The 15,832-nt window shown below is 38.5% G+C and overlaps 3 protein-coding genes across 3 annotated transcripts; 1 reads left to right on the forward strand and 2 right to left on the reverse strand.

The window, feature by feature from the left end:
• The first annotated feature begins 4,797 nt into the window (after positions 1 to 4,797).
• On the forward strand, positions 4,798 to 8,114 carry LOC112169165 (protein NRT1/ PTR FAMILY 4.5). Its single transcript, XM_024306148.2, has 6 exons — positions 4,798 to 4,884; positions 5,061 to 5,130; positions 5,215 to 5,432; positions 5,968 to 6,414; positions 6,710 to 6,834; positions 6,923 to 8,114. The coding sequence occupies exons 1-6, from the start codon at positions 4,882 to 4,884 to the stop codon at positions 7,800 to 7,802; spliced, it is 1,743 nt and encodes a 580-aa protein (XP_024161916.1). The 5' UTR covers positions 4,798 to 4,881; the 3' UTR covers positions 7,803 to 8,114.
• Positions 8,115 to 8,281: 167 nt separating this feature from the next.
• Positions 8,282 to 10,185, reverse strand: LOC112169166. Its single transcript, XM_024306149.2, has 3 exons — positions 9,862 to 10,185; positions 9,441 to 9,752; positions 8,282 to 9,245 (listed from the first exon to the last, which is right to left on the reverse strand). The coding sequence occupies exons 1-3, from the start codon at positions 9,967 to 9,969 to the stop codon at positions 8,481 to 8,483; spliced, it is 1,185 nt and encodes a 394-aa protein (XP_024161917.1). The 5' UTR covers positions 9,970 to 10,185; the 3' UTR covers positions 8,282 to 8,480.
• Positions 10,186 to 10,439: 254 nt separating this feature from the next.
• Positions 10,440 to 13,082, reverse strand: LOC112169167 (probable thylakoidal processing peptidase 2, chloroplastic). Its single transcript, XM_024306150.2, has 6 exons — positions 12,071 to 13,082; positions 11,808 to 11,876; positions 11,624 to 11,692; positions 11,443 to 11,529; positions 11,280 to 11,347; positions 10,440 to 11,187 (listed from the first exon to the last, which is right to left on the reverse strand). Exons 1-6 carry the CDS (start codon positions 12,764 to 12,766, stop codon positions 11,070 to 11,072), a joined length of 1,107 nt encoding a protein of 368 aa, XP_024161918.1. The 5' UTR covers positions 12,767 to 13,082; the 3' UTR covers positions 10,440 to 11,069.
• Between the last annotated feature and the right edge of the window lie 2,750 nt (positions 13,083 to 15,832).

A 15,832-nucleotide genomic window follows, 5' to 3' on the forward strand; every position in this document is an offset into this window, starting at 1 on the left:
GTGATGTGAAGTTTTTAATTAGTGAGTCGAACGTACCACGTGACATGATCGTCCTGTTTTAATATATATATTTTTTTTCTTACTCATATACAGAGAATGAAACATATGACATGCGTGCAAGTGACGATGTCACCAGCTAACACACACCCTTTCTACAATAATGGTTAAATAGCTAATCAAGAAGTACCTTAGACTCGAATACTCGATTAGTCTTACCAGCTACATCTTTGTCCGATCTGTTTTCGAAAAATGTATAAAGTGAAGCCTCATTTTTTTGTATATATTAAGCGTAGGTTAGACCCAAAACCCTGCAGTGACGTACTGCCAATTTGCTTAGCGTTTAACTCACATTCTTGTCTTCATTTCCATGCCATTTTGTAAACTGTTGGACAGTTGGGTTTTTGCTATATATCAACATAGAGAAGAATATATACATGAATACATGCAAGGCCAGTCCTGAGCTTTTTGATGCCCAGGACGCGAAAATATTTTTGTGTGCCCAATTAGCCTAAATGGACATGTAGTGATTCTTACAAAATTCATATTCTAATTTCTTTTTTTATGGGTTTGGAACCCAGTCAAGTTGGGCGACTCATCACCATGCCGATTTCAGGGCCGGTCTTGAAATTCTAATGGCCTGAGGCGAAGAAATAAAATATGGCCTCTCATACACACACAAAAACACGCGTACACACATACAGTGCCAAAAAAGTACAAAATCCTGTGAAGAATTAATAACAAAACAAAATTATATGAATTTTTATTTGTAAATAAATTTCTGAAACATGAAAATAGTTAAACATAATTAATATATAGAATTTTTGGTCAAAATTTTTATATAGAAAAGGAATTAATTAGTCATTGATATGAAAAAGGAAAAGAATTAATTGTCTGTTTTTATATAGAAAAGGTAAAGGAAAATGAAAAAAAACTTAAAAGAAGCAAAAAAGGAGGAAAAAAAAAAAAAACTAAAACGAAGCAAAAATGGACCCAAGGTTCGAACCTTGGTTGGTTCAAACACAAACCAACTAAGTTACCGCTGTAGTAACAAGTTATTGTCGGCTTTTGATAGCAGACAAAATATATATACTCTATATAACATATATACAGAATTAAACCTCTGAGGCCCCCGGAAACCGGTGGCCTGAGACGGCTGCCTCAGGTGGCAGCCCTCAGGGCCGGCCCTGGCCGATTTTATTACATAAAGAAACATTATACAACGGACATAAAACCAAAACCCCGTATAAAAAAGAGTACAAATTTTTTCTTGCCACAGAAAACTCCTAGCTAATCCAAAAGATCACACATAATGTAGCACTTTGACACAATCACACAAACAACAGACATGGTAATGTGTGTCTTGGTAAAACTTACGAAGAATTCTTGAATAAAAAAAAAAAAAAACCTTATTCAAAAGTTGAACAAACAAATAGAAAATGACTTGGAAAAAAATTGAAATTATCGAATATGCACTTACTTATGGCCGTCTACTATGAAGTATATACTATCGAATAGTATGCTGCCTTTTCTAGAATCGAATGGATTACGCCAAAAGATCAGTAATGTGCATGAAATTTTATATTCAATAAAACCAATTGAAAAAGCACTAGTATTTTACCTTATCTTGAATATGGTGGCTAACCCCCAAATAAACAGGGTGCTTACAACATGAAAAGTAGCACAAAATAGCATTGTAGTCCCAAGCCAAATATGATATCTTGCTGAAGCTTCAAACTGAAAGTTGGCAAGCCAAAACACTAAACTTTGAATGATAAACACTTTAGCATAGAACAATAATACCTGCAAATCTAGAATCAGCTTTTTTCCTTCTTGTTTTTTCTTTTTTGATCGGGATTGACTGGCAAATCCAACTTCTAATGCACCTAATATTGAAAATTGAAAACTGATGAATGAGTAGGTTGTTAGAAATCACTTTGAATGACAATTGATAAACACTGGAGCATAGAATAATACCTAGAAATCTGGAATTTGCTTTATTCCTTCTTGTTCTTTCTTTTCTGATCGAGATTGACTTGCAACTCTAACTTCTAATTGCACCTAATATTGAAAATTGAAAACCAATGAATGAGCAAGTTGTTAGAAATCAACAGAACTCAAAAAACAAATAACAAGACTTTTGATATCCAAATTTTCAGGGGATATCAAAATTGAAGAATACCCAATACCTATTTTGATTTGCACTTCAGCCTACATCGATGGAGAGCAGAAAAATCCGTATGATCACCGTAGCATAACATAAACATGGAGAGGAGAAAGATTGGGTGAGGGATGAGAATGAACTGAAGAATTGAGTAACCATTGAAACCAATTTAAAGAAAAAATTTGTTTGATTTCAACGTTTGGGACTTGGGAGAGAGCAAGAGACGCTTGGATAATCAACATTGTGCATTGGAAGAAGAAGAAGAAGAAGTAAAGACGTGATCTGTGTCTAGAAATCTGAATTTTTTTTTTTTCACGTTCCACTCTATACATATATAATTATATATAATTAAATATATATGTTATATATATTAAATCTTATTAATAAAATATGATGCCCCCTCTATGTTGGACCCTGGGCTGTTGCCAACGATGCCCATAGACAAGGCTGACCCTGAATACATGTCTGTGTTATATAACTTATACGTAATATCAACTAGTTGCATGTATATTTTCATTACTGTACCACAGTTATGCAGGTCGACTAGCTCTATCAATACTAAGAAGACATGCACCGGCGATTAGAGGTCGGAAAAGGCAGTAGTACGAGCATAACGAGCTAGTTAAACCTTGCATAAGACGTATTACATGTAGCTTTCTTGTTCGTTTTGAATTGGGATCAGTAAATTTATAATTAACGATCTATAATATATATGCATGGTTGATGATTCCATGCAAGTTATAATTTTAATATTGTAAAAGTCATAAGTTCGATTCTTCCTGACATATATAAAGGGTTTTTTTTTAAAGAAAATAAAAAAGCAAGTTGCAAATGAACCGGTGAAGAAAGAACTAGGAAGAAGACGCCAAAAGTACTACTCTTCCAATTTAAGGAGAGAGAAAAACTAGTTAATTAAACAGCAACCGTCCTAATACATATAGCAAATTAAATTTGATACGTCACCTTCAACAAACCTGCATAATTTATTGACTCCTACAAGCTTTTGTCTTCATCGATCTGTGATGAACTGATCGAATCTTTTGACTAGCAAGAGAGCGATCTCATGCATCCCAACTATTTTTCAGCTTGCGTGCTTAATTAGTGAAATTAACTATCCACTTGGCCATTGCTTTTATTGTTTAAGAGAAGCTTTACGTGCTCACTTCAACTTATTTGACACTTCGCTATAGTTGCAAACTACGTAACCACTACCCAGTATGCCTTTCGCATTAATTTCTAGCTTAATAACCGGACTTTTGACCAAATTAATTAGGCCTGCAATTTATCTGCTCTGATCGATGACTATATTTTACAAGCAAGACTCAGCTAGAAAAGTTTATGCTTAATTATCATGAATTTTGATCATCTCTGTTATTTGTCGATAACTACCAAATACCAATTTTCATTCAAAAGTTTGAATAATAAAAGAATACCATTGAGTTGTGATGCAATGCATCCCATCAAATATACTCAAGGTCGTTAATAAAACCTACGGTCTCAACATGTAGAGCGGCCTGCTAGCTAATTTGCTCTTTAATTTTTCAACTTATTAGTCTTTAGCCAATAAACAATTCTTAAGAGGGTCCTATAAGAATGAAATTCAAGATTAATTGGTACACTGGTTAATTTGTACGTAGTTGGTATTAATTCATGGAATTAATGAACTTTGAGTCCTCGACCTATCACATTGTTTTCACCCTTACTCTTCACTTGACCTGATTTCAAAGCCGAGAAATTATTCAGAGCACCGCCGTGCACTTGCACCAACATAAATGAATGGTTAGATTGCATTAAATACACTTTTTGTTTATTAAAAATAAAGTTGATAATAAATATCAAGGGTTGAGATTATTTTATAAGGGTTGGGTCACTTACACCGTCGGTGCATAGAATAATTTCCATTCAAAGTCTTTGATGTATATTAATTATTGGGAACACAAAGCAGTTTCTCATGGGCTCATGGCCATGAAGACTAGAGAAGGCTAGGGGCAAGAACATTTGAACTACAAACCAGAACTCATGCATATTGGACGTAATGAGAAGCTAATATATGGGCATTCATGAAGACACTGTACAATTCTTCAGAATCCCTCCGATCAACCACAATTGTAATTGTGTGTTTGAAAGTTTCCAGCTCGATCTGATAGAGTGATATACAGTATTATTGCTCATTAGAATATCAGGGATGTTCCCCTGGTCAGTAGCTGACCAGGGATGATATGGTCAACTACCGTCCGATTTCAATCGGACGGTTGACAACTCTCTAGCTTTTTAAAAGATGAGATCTGTTAACCGTCCGATTGAAATCGAACGGTAGTTGACCATATCATCCCTAGTCAGTAGCTGACCAGGGGAACGGCACTCTTAGAATATACCAGAAGTGCCCGGCCTCTTTAGATTAGCTATTGCATAGTACTTGAATAATATTATCAAGAAAGCGAGAGGTGTTATAAGAAACAAAATGAAGCCAAGTAATTAAGTCTTTAATAAAATGTCAAGATACTACATGCATGATTCTCTGTTTGTTGGTATAACTGTGTACTTGTCTCTATGTAGAGCTAGTCATTGGGGTTCAATACGAAACGTACTATATATATAAACTTAGCTAGCTAGGAAGCTCATGATAGAGCAAAAGGTTCCCCTTCCTTCTGCATTTCAGTTATCCGTTCACAGAAGAAAGTAGTTCCTCTCTTTTCTCTTGGCAGTTAGCACTCAACAAAATGGTAAACCCTCCTAGTTAGTTCAACAAATTAAGCATTTAATTTTCTTAGAGCCACCATACCATTAGTATCATGTACTCGGTTTTGGATCAGTTTAAGGCTTTAAGCTATTCCATGTGTTGAATTGCTTAGTTTGTTACTTAATAACCACCTGATTATATGAAATTATGATCAAACAGGGTATCTTCCAAACCGAACCTAAGAAGCAAGCAAGCCGGGGAGGAAACCGTGCTGTACTATTTGTTTTTGGTGAGACTAGTACTAATTATTACTTGCTTGGTTCAATGATATTGATTATGGTTTATGAATCAATTCGATATTGATGTCATGCAGCAACTGAGGGACTCGAAAACATGGCGTTCATTGCGAATGCTATGAGCCTCGTAACTTACTTCTATGGATTCATGAACTTAAGCATAACGAAGTCTGCCACCACACTCACCAACTTCATGGGGACTGCATTCCTACTCCCCCTTGTCGGTGGATACATCTCCGATACCTACTGGTCACGATTCAAAACTTGTCTCATCTTCGCACTCATTGAATTGGTGGTACGTCCTAGTTTTGCTGACATGATCATGATCACAGAGAAAATTATTGTGTATATATATATATATACAGCCCTTCTTGGGTGTGGATGTCCGCACTTTTTGCTTCGGTGCGGATTTCCAGTTTTTCTCCACTGTCCGATCATATTTTCACATCTTAGCCGTTCAGTTTTTAGTTCCTAATGTATAGATCATCTCTGCAAAATTTCAGCCAATTTGGTGATCGTTAAGGCATCCAAAACTGCAATTTACCATTATAAATACGAACGGTTCCGGTTAGACAGATTCGGTCCGTTCGTGTAAATTGCAGTTTTGGATACCTTAACGATTACCAAATTGGCTGAAATTTTGTAGGGATGATCTATACATTAGGAACTAAAAATTGAACGGTTAAAATGTGAAAATATGATCGGAAAGTGGGAAAAAATGACAAATCCGTACCTTTTTGCTTCGGTGCGGACATCCGCACCTAAGCAAAGTTCTATATATATATATATAGACACACACACATGTTCTAATTACATAACTTGATTTGCAGGGATATGTCCTTTTAACCGTGCAAGCACACTATCCCCAACTGAGACCAACTCCGTGCAAATTAGATGTTGCAGAACCTCACTGCGAGGCAGCAGACAGAGGCCAACTTGCTCTCCTCTACACTGGACTCTATCTAATTGCATTCGGCACCAGCGGGGTTAAAGCTGCTTTACCGGCCTTGGGGGCTGATCAGTTCGATGACAAGGACCCTAAGCAGGCGGGCCAATTGTCAAGCTTCTTCAACTGGTTCTTTTTAAGCCTCACCATTGGTGCTATATTTGGCGTCACTTTCGTGGTCTGGATTAGTGCCAACCATGGCTGGGACTTGGCCTTTGGGGTCAGCACATTGGCAGTCCTTTTTGCAGTGCTCTCTCTATGTATGGGCAAATCACTCTACCGCAACAATAAAATTAATCCAAAGGGAAGCCCCATCCTTAGTATACTACAGGTACTAGTTCATTTATGTTTAATTTGACAAATAAAGAAAAGCCAATCGGGAAATTTGTGGGTAAGCATGTCACATTATTTTGTTATTTCATAGATAATTTAGACAATTTATCGAACATCTAGTTATAGTCAAATTAGAGTCAAAGTTGTATGCTTGTTAAGTGGTTATAGTTACGACCCTGTCCAATTGAGCTCATCATCACTCATTAATTGAGTATCAGACTGGTGGAATCCTACATATTTGATCCACAAAATTCGTAACATGTTAAAAAAAAAAACCTTCTTGTTTGATCCAGGTTCTTGTGGCCTCAATCCGAAACCGAAAACTTCCAATTCCAGAGAAAGCAGAGGACTTGCATGAGATCCATGACAAAGAAGCAGGGGAAGGACATGAATATCTTCAGAGAACAGAGCAATTCAAGTATACTACTTTGAGAGATATAAAAATTACTACTAATTCTAAATCTAATTAAGCTAACTAATTAACCACATTCATCCTTACTTCCCAGATTCTTGGACCGGGCAGCGGTCAATTATTGCCCTACTATAGAGGGTTCATCAAAATCTACAAACCCAGGAGGAGCCTGGAGCCTCTGCACAGTCACACAAGTTGAAGAAGTAAAGCTCCTAATCCGAATGCTCCCAATCATACTCAGCACTATCTTCATGAACACATGCTTGGCACAACTCCAAACTTTCTCCATCCAACAAAGCCTGACCTTGGACAGACATTTCATTGGCTTCGAAATCCCCGGCCCATCAATGCCAGTCATCCCTCTGCTCTGCATGTTTTTCCTCATCCCAATCTACGACCGAGTCTTCGTCCCACTCGTCCGAAAACTCACCGGAATTCCCACCGGCATTCGCCACCTACAGCGTATTGCAGTTGGGCTCTTGCTCTCCGTGATTTCAATGGCCATTTCCGGAATGGTAGAGACTCGCCGCAAATCAGTGGCCGCGAAACACAACATGGTCGACTCCAGTGAGCCTCTGCCAATGAGTGTGTTTTGGCTTGGTTTCCAATTTGCCATATTTGGAGCCGCAGACATGTTCACAGTAGTCGGTCTTTTGGAGTTCTTCTATGCTGAGAGCGCGGCAGGGATGAAGTCGCTGGGCACAGCCATCTCTTGGTGTTCGATAGCGTTTGGGTATTTCTTGAGCTCGGTGGTGGTGGAGACGGTGAACAAAGTGAGCGGAGGGTGGTTGGCAAGTAATAATCTCAATAGAGACAAGTTGAACTACTTCTATTGGTTGCTGTCAGGGATGAGTGTGATGAACTTTGGGGCATATTTGCTCTGTGCATACTGGTACAAGTACAAAAAGGTTGATGTAGTGGTGCTGGAGAAGCAAGGCGATTCCGATGGCGGTGTTGAAATGATCAAAGCCTAATCCTTTTTTCTTTTTCTTTTACTATACCTAATCCCTTCGTTTAGGAGGGTTTATTGTTGAATTGTAATTCAGATCCTATTAAGATAAGTAGATTGTGTTGAAATCCCTCAGCACAGCCATAACATGCTGTTCTATATCATTAGGTTTCTTTCTAAGCACGGTGATGGTGAAGGTCCTGAAGAAAGTGACTGGTAGCTAGTTGGCTCATGACAATCTGAACAGAGATACGTTGGATTACTTCTACTAGTTGTCAGCGTTCACTGTGGAAAATTTTGCAGTTTTTTTAGTCAGTGCACATTGTTATAGATACAAAGAGGTAGAAGAGCCGGTCAAAACGGGTAATAATGCTGCTTATGAGGGAGGGAAGGTTGAGAAGTATAATGGTAATTGGTAAAAGTTAGGTATTTAGGCATGAATATGTGGTGATTGTCTAGCGATATATAACCCTGACATTATATTCACGATTAAACAAAATAAGATGAAACCAACATCTAGTCACCAGATTCTATAAACTTTTGTTTCTCATTTACTTACAAGACCAATACAGAGTGTTATTGACATGTACTATTTCATCCATCATCAAGAAAAGAAAAAGGGAGACGGCAGAAACATCGCCTTTGCCACCTTAATCTGTAAAACAACCTCAAACAACGAATACTATGTTACAACAAGTTTACTCTACCATTTCACATCCAACGTAAGCGCTTCAGGAGCGACAAGGATAGATTGGGATTTGGTAAAGGAAATATTCGAAGGATTATCCCATTCAACTGAATCTGCTATAATGAATGGCCTTATCTTTTTAACCAAGATAGGCCTCAGCCTCAACCTCTCTAATTCAACTCCCGCCAAAACTTCAAACCAAACCCTTTCCACAGCTGACCTGGTCCTCCATCCCGCAATGTCCTGCTGGAGTATCCCCTTCCTCCTAAAATCCCTTTCCAGCTGAAGCTTGAACCAAACAATAGTTGAGGCTTTGATTTTTGCTTCAAGAAATCCGGACAATCCTTTTTGTCGAATCCTATCACCAAGAAAGCCTTTCCAAATTCTTTCCAGCATAGATATTTTCAAACTTAAAGAATCAATGGGGCAAGACTGCTTCTGCTTCTTGTATGTACGATGACTGCTGAAGCATTTCTCTGGCAACAACTCAATTATATCCTTGGACATAAATTTAGTTTCAATGTGAGCAGCAGGATTTCTAGTCCTGTATGCAACCAACGATGCAGGCCCTACAACGCGAATGGGAACTAATGGCGCGCAATATGAATGCCCAAATGGCCAAAACTCACTTTTCTCCTTGTCAATAGTATCACTTCCGTTCATCGCCACACCCAGATCAGATGCATGAAACACAGAAACTTCTGTTGCCCTCGTTACCTCAACAGTAATGCCTTCACCAACAAGCACCCTTTTCAACCCTCTACTATACGTAGTGTTCATCTACGCATAAACAAGCAAACAAATGCCCAACACATTTGAGGTTTAATGTGATCAAAGAAAATGTGTAATTCTTGAGCTACTATATGTATATGAAATGCAATCAAAACAATCACAAGTGAGCTTAAGTGGCAATCTCTCCCAATTAAAACCGACACAGTGCATTTAGAGGGACTGAAATTAATTAGACTGGCGTACCGGCAATGAAAGGGAGAGGTCATGGTCTGAACCGACTCGTAACTCAAACGGCCCCTCCACTTTGAAGGTGTCAACTGCAGCCATGGAACTGAGCTCCTTCACAAGAGAGGCAAAATGGGTTCTTGGTTTGCGGAACTTTCTCCAAGAAGCGACGTCGTCGGGGAACCAGACGACGACGTGGGACTTGCCGAATCCGATCCGGAATTCGTAGCGCTGGGCACTCCCGAAGCGTACTTTGCCGGTATCCAATCTGGAAATCCTAACGCTCTGCAAATCCCACCTCTGCTCGACCGTGATTTGCTTCAAGACGTCCTTGATTTCATGAAAACATGCAGGGCAAACAAGGAAGTGGTTAGAAATTAGTGAAAGGACGAATAAGAATATAAAGAAGAAGAGAGAGAGGTTGAAATGAATGAGGTACCTGCAAGATGTGGGAGGAATTAAAAGCTAGAATGAATTGGAGGGGAAATTGGAGGAGGTAAAGGAAGAGGAGGACGGAGATGGGGACACCGCCACTGCTTCTGCTCATTGTTTTGTACTATTTCTAAATTCTAATTGTTTGTGAGTAAAAGGAGGATCGATCTCTCTCATCCCACTCTGTCTTGAGTTAACCCACAACCACCATTATAGAATATTGGAAACCAGCTTGTTCATCGGACGGTTGAGTTTAATCAAGTGCTTGCGTCTTCCTTTTTCTTTATTTTTTGCACTCACGTCATTTTTTATCTTCTATTATTTGTGACCACTTTTTTTCCTTTTCTGTTTTTATCTGTTTTTTTTTTTTTTTTTTTTTTTTATTCTCGCCGAAGCATAGGGGTTCTTAGTTCTTACCAGAGTGGAGTGAGGGTTCCCCCGCTCCTGAGCGGGTACGGGTTCATACCAGAAGGGAAGATTTCTATAACTAACACAAGATTATAAGGTAATAAAAAAAAAAAAACACCCTCCCTTCCTGTTTCTGCTCACCACTTAGTAGCCCGATAAATTTAAACAAATACGATCTACTTAAAAACAAGGACCATAATCGATAATGAAAAGAAATAAAATTATTCTTATTTGAATAGTTTACATGCTTGGAAGGAAGCCTAGAGGCAACGCTAAGATGAGAAGCCAAACTAAATCATGGGGCCATCAGCAAAACTTCAAAGAACATCTGCGTCTGTTTTACAATCCATCAACCATCTCATGATTCTCTCTTCATTTCAATCCCTCTCCCACCATCAACAGACCACGAGACCTTCCATCGATTCTGCACCACAGTTGCTTCCCCCTTCGCCCCACTTCAGATATTTGGCCCCTCAAAGCTGCTGCTAATGTATGGCAGCATCTGAACCTCCCATAAGACAGGAACAAAAACAATTGATTGAATGATAATAGATGAACAATTAGCTTCATCTTTTTTGTTCTCACTCATTTGCTAAGACAGAAGTTTCATTGTCATACAGAGTGATGGGTGAAGACCCATCTTTGGTAGAGTCAAAGACATGCAGCCACATGAAGTAAACAGAATGGCTCGCATGTTCAAATTGCTCAGCAGTGAGCCAAATGAGTGGTAAAAATAGTCAATATTTTGACTGAACAAAAGATTTAAGATATCTCAGATCCTCTCCTCTGCAGTCAGAGGCCGAATTGTCAAGAAATTGCCACAGATTTTTCTACCTGTGGTTCATGCATAATGTCGGACACTTTGGAGGGAGGCCAGTAGCGAAAAACGGATCTTCCAAGAATGTTTTTTACAGGAAGGGGACCCCTGAACACAAATTAACAACATCAGCATGTCAGAGTTAATACACAGTTTGAATGGTGGGGATAATCGAAAATAATACTGAGAGTTCAAATTACCAGTTATGAGAGTCAAAACTGTTGTTGCGGTTGTCCCCCATCACAAAGACATAGCCTTCTGGAATGAGCTGCAAAATCAAGCAAAACAGACCTCGTAAGTAATTGAACCTGTTATTATATGCACACCAACTGAGTAAAAAGAGAAGCAAGAACAGGATCTTACAATTGGTTCCATTTCATAGGCAAGAGGCTCCAATATGTAATTTTCATTTTGAATTTCACTGTTCACCAACAATTTCCCATCATGCACCTATTGCACAGAACCACATGAACATTAGAAAATGTAGATTCTTTCACATGAATCCAGTTAATGCATGCAATAACCAAGGATATCAAGATCTTACCTCAACATAGTCTCCAGCCTTGGCCACAATTCTTTTTATGAATACATCGCCCGAGCTAAAGCCAATCTCCTACATATTGCACATAATACCCAAGGAGAAAGTGTCAACACCACATATGACAAAGTTGTTAAAAACAACAAACAGCAATTCACTATAATAATATATAAAATGTTATACACCTTACCTGCAAGATTGGAGGTGCCTTGAAAATGACTATATCTGAAACCTCAGGCTTTCTAAACAGATATGAAACCTGATCACCAAAACAGAAGCAGAGATTTCTCAGATAAACATACAAATCATATAATCTGGTTGAGCATATAAAATTGAATTTCAAACAGTAAGCAACATGCTCTATGAATCAACTACCAATAACTTATGAACATTAAGTTCACACCAATACAGATGAATTAAAAACCATTCCGCAAATTGGAGAACATTACTGACCTTCTCAGCTAGAACACGATCACCCACATCGAGAGTAGGGTACATAGAGGTGGAAGGAATGGACCTGGGCTCGGCCAAGGATGAGCGGAACAGAACGCTGACAGTCACAGCAGTGAAGACTGCCTTTGCGTCTTCGGAGCAAGAACTCAAGAGGCGCGATAACCAACCGCTCCTCTGCAATCCATTCTTACTCAACTCCGAGGCGGAGACCACCACCTCAGTATCATCATCCAAACGCAGTTTTCTGTCCATCTCGCTCACCAATTTCGCCGGAACAGATTCGTTGCAGGGAAGCCACTTGGAGGCCTGCAAGAACGGCATGATCGAACCGGGTTTGACCGGCGAGATTCCGAGGCCAAGAGACGGGGAAACCAGAGAAGGACCGGTGACGGCGGCTGTTGACTTCAAAACGGAGATCAAGGTGGACATAATCGGGGTCTTGGAGCTTTGGCAGAGGAATTCTTCGGCAAGGGCGCCGTAGAGGGAGTTCGGAGCCTTGGACCTGGCGGCGAATTTGGACCGGTAACCGGGGACGGTGCCGGAGGGGTCGAGATCGGCCTTCTGGTTGGTGCCGAACAGCAGAGACCTAACCCAGCATTCGTGGACGCCGCGGCAATTACTGGCGCGAATACTGGCGGAGGAGGCTAGGTTTTGGGCCACGTAGCCCGAAAACCCTAGGGTGACGCGGATCGCCATAAGAGCAAATTGGAATAGGAAGGTGAAGATTTGGTACAGTGCGGTCTCGGAGACGAAGAAAGACGACCTATAAAAGGCTAACAGCAGCCAGGATATGCCATTTTGGTTGCAAAAGACGTTGAACTGGAGATGGTAGAGTTGAATCGAAGGTTGTGATTCAAATTGGGGGAGCAATTGGAAGAGATGAAGAAGATTAGGGGATTTCGAATTTGAGGGAGAGCTCTGAGCGTTTGGCTCAGAGGGGGAGAGAGGGGTGACCAGTCACAGCTGGTAGGAGTTTGAGATGGCCAAGAATTCTAAAGGTCCGGCTTCGCTTCGGAAGAGTATAGGTTTTATAGAATGGCGGCTTATTTTTTCTGCTTCCACAGTGGGCTTGCTTCCTTTGTTATTTACCATTCTGCCTGCGTGGATAAATAAATTAGGATTTGACCAATATTTTCTTTTTCCTTTTTTTCATCTGTCACGGGCGCTAAATCCGTTCTCCTATTGCTCCTCCAGGTCCTGATTTTTTATATCCCAAATGAGTAATTATTATATGATTCTGGATTAAACGTGGCATTGTCATGTGGTAGTGTTTGAATTTGATGTAGGTCATTGTAGGGGTATCCTAGTAGAGTCAGATTAATCTTCCATCGCAGGTGCACAAATCTGAAGGCTCTTTAAATATGCTGACCACAAATTGGTGGGAGTTTGAACTCAAATGCTAGACATGTGAGTTTCATGCTAGGCTGCTCGACCAATATCACTATACCAATTCATACTTTTTAGAAATTTTTTTTAAAAGTATCAAATTTATTGATAATTTTACTTAGAAAACTTGAATCACTATTATTTTATTTTAATTTTTCAGAATTTTGATTTACTTTTCTGCTAGGTTAAACATCAGGACGTCAAACTATTCTACTTATAAGTGATTCAAAATCGATAGATGATAATTGATTGTTGCTCTCAAGATAATTTGTTCATTGAACTTGATGGGGGATGGTATGAAAGTGTGTGAAAAGCTGAGGGTAGTTGTGGCTATTGGTCTCCATCCATTTTTAGTTGACTTTGACTACAACTTTGGCTCTAATCTTTATTTGACCTTCCTCTCACCTTCTGCTATTTTTTTTTTCTTTTTTGGGTAAATAAAAAATCTGACACCTTCCTGCTACTTTCCTATAACTGTTTGTGTGTCATTCATGCGTAATCTGATTCTTACGTTATTAAACACAGTCCGGATAGATTCTGACGACGGCGGCCTCGATCTGCACTTCTGCAATCTGCAGTAATCGATGCTTTCCCAATAATCAAAATCGTCTATATTTTAGGTTCTTGTTCAGGGATAATTTTGACATAAGATTATTGGAATTCAACAATATTTAGCCATTAAATTACCAAATTCATTGTTTTAGTGTTATCTGATGAATTGTACACAAATCATACAACAAGTAAAAAATAAAAAAAACTTCAATCAAGCTAACTTTTAATAAAAATAATTTGTAAAATGAAATCTAAATGATTAGCATTGTCAATTGATTGAGATAAAAAAGATCATTTTTTATTAGAAAATTATGTCCTCTCTCTAGCAAGATTGTGTGTGTGTGGCATGATAAAAATCCGTTTGCTACAACATCGGATATGATGGTATATATCTACAAAAATTCAAGGCTCAACTTCTCCAAGCACCCACTCTACATTTGAGAGTGATGAAAGGTAAGTATATAAAAAAAAAATGGTCAACTCTATATTTCATTCATTGTTATTTTAGACAATATATATAAAAGAATGTTAATATACATATATAAGAATGCGAATCCTGGCTTGACATAATTCTAATTTAGTTTTTCATTTATTTTCACTATATTTAAAAGTTTTTTTTTTTGTTTTTAGCCCTTAGAAACCTAGAGAAGAAATCAACGTAACTTACTGGTTAAGAATCTTGCTTGTCGTAAATTATGAGAAGAAAGAATTTACCAATGCATTCAAAGAGAACAAGCTCCGGAATATTGGAAGGTATGCAGTTATGCCCCGCATTAAAAGCTATACAGAAACGGAAAAAAGGCTAAACAGGAAATATTATATATGGAAAGGAAAGGGCTTTAATTTGTTGACCATGTGCTGTTGACTCTATCAACCGCTGAGTGATTCATTTGATATTGTGGAGCCTCCATGTCATGATGAGGGGTCTGGTAGTGAGGCAGGCAGTCGATGACGGAAGCGCATACGTTACCAACATTGTTAGTTGATTGGATTAAGGAATGTGAATGACTAATGATGCATATATAATCCTCGTCTTGACATTTAGTTATTAAATAATAAGAAAATCATTAATCATGAACACCAAATTATGTATCCGGTTTACTTCTATAGCTAAATCGTTCTATTGAATCTTTAATTGAACTTAAAATTTTTAATTCAATTTTTAATTTTGCAGTCTGAAAAGCTTCATACATCGTTTTCTAAAGACAGAGAATGAAAATGACAATTTCTTATGCCTAATGACTATTGTTTAAACAAACCATAATAATTCATTGCTCAAGATCAAGTATTAATGTTTGACATAGTCCATATCCAAAACGTGTGTAAAGATATTGGAAATTGACATTAAATTTCGTTATCTCACAATCTGAGTAGGTTAGTTACAAATTAAGAGGAAGAATGCGATTTTATGACAGTCAATCGTTTCAATTATATTAACAAAGAAGATAAACTTATAATTAGTTTCACTTTCAGCTCCAGTCCCAGTCAACACCCACTAACTGTCTAATGTGAACCAGACAGCGTGAAGCCGTGAACTATTTGTCTATTTTCCAACTTAATTTCAAATCCCCCATCTGATTCGAGGACTTTAGACCACCTACAAAGGCAACCCTCCATTTTTCCTCTTTCGGCTGTGCTACTTTTATGTCTATTATGGGCCTGTTAGCTTAGTGGGCCATTTATAATTATGTCAATTCGTCTTGGCAGGCCTGTTAGGTTAATGTTTTAGCGACTCGATCACTAAATTTTCACTCTTCCCGTAAATGAGTACCTGATACTGATTTCCTTGCCTTATCGTTAATTATGTAACAGAATCGTCTCTAT

This window comes from Rosa chinensis, chromosome 6 (genome assembly GCF_002994745.2).
Source record: "Rosa chinensis cultivar Old Blush chromosome 6, RchiOBHm-V2, whole genome shotgun sequence".
NCBI classification, from domain to species: domain Eukaryota; kingdom Viridiplantae; phylum Streptophyta; class Magnoliopsida; order Rosales; family Rosaceae; genus Rosa; species Rosa chinensis.

What these genes read in the sequence shown, in the direction of transcription:
- LOC112169165 (XM_024306148.2), top strand. An exon ending in TGCTGTACTATTTGTTTTTG is followed by an intron (nt 5,131 to 5,214) that starts GTGAGACTAGTA and finishes GATGTCATGCAG; the next exon opens with CAACTGAGGGACTCGAAAAC. An exon ending in CCATCCTTAGTATACTACAG is followed by an intron (nt 6,415 to 6,709) that starts GTACTAGTTCAT and finishes TGTTTGATCCAG; the next exon opens with GTTCTTGTGGCCTCAATCCG.
- LOC112169166 (XM_024306149.2), bottom strand. Translation starts at nt 9,969, where the DNA reads ATGAGCAGAAGCAGTGGCGGTGTCCCCATCTCCGTCCTCCTCTTCCTT. An exon ending in ATTCCTCCCACATCTTGCAG is followed by an intron (nt 9,753 to 9,861) that starts GTACCTCATTCA and finishes CATGAAATCAAG; the next exon opens with GACGTCTTGAAGCAAATCAC. An exon ending in ACCTCTCCCTTTCATTGCCG is followed by an intron (nt 9,246 to 9,440) that starts GTACGCCAGTCT and finishes GTTTATGCGTAG; the next exon opens with ATGAACACTACGTATAGTAG.
- LOC112169167 (XM_024306150.2), bottom strand. Translation starts at nt 12,766, where the DNA reads ATGGCGATCCGCGTCACCCTAGGGTTTTCGGGCTACGTGGCCCAAAAC. An exon ending in AGGCACCTCCAATCTTGCAG is followed by an intron (nt 11,693 to 11,807) that starts GTAAGGTGTATA and finishes TGCAATATGTAG; the next exon opens with GAGATTGGCTTTAGCTCGGG. An exon ending in CCTATGAAATGGAACCAATT is followed by an intron (nt 11,348 to 11,442) that starts GTAAGATCCTGT and finishes TTGATTTTGCAG; the next exon opens with CTCATTCCAGAAGGCTATGT.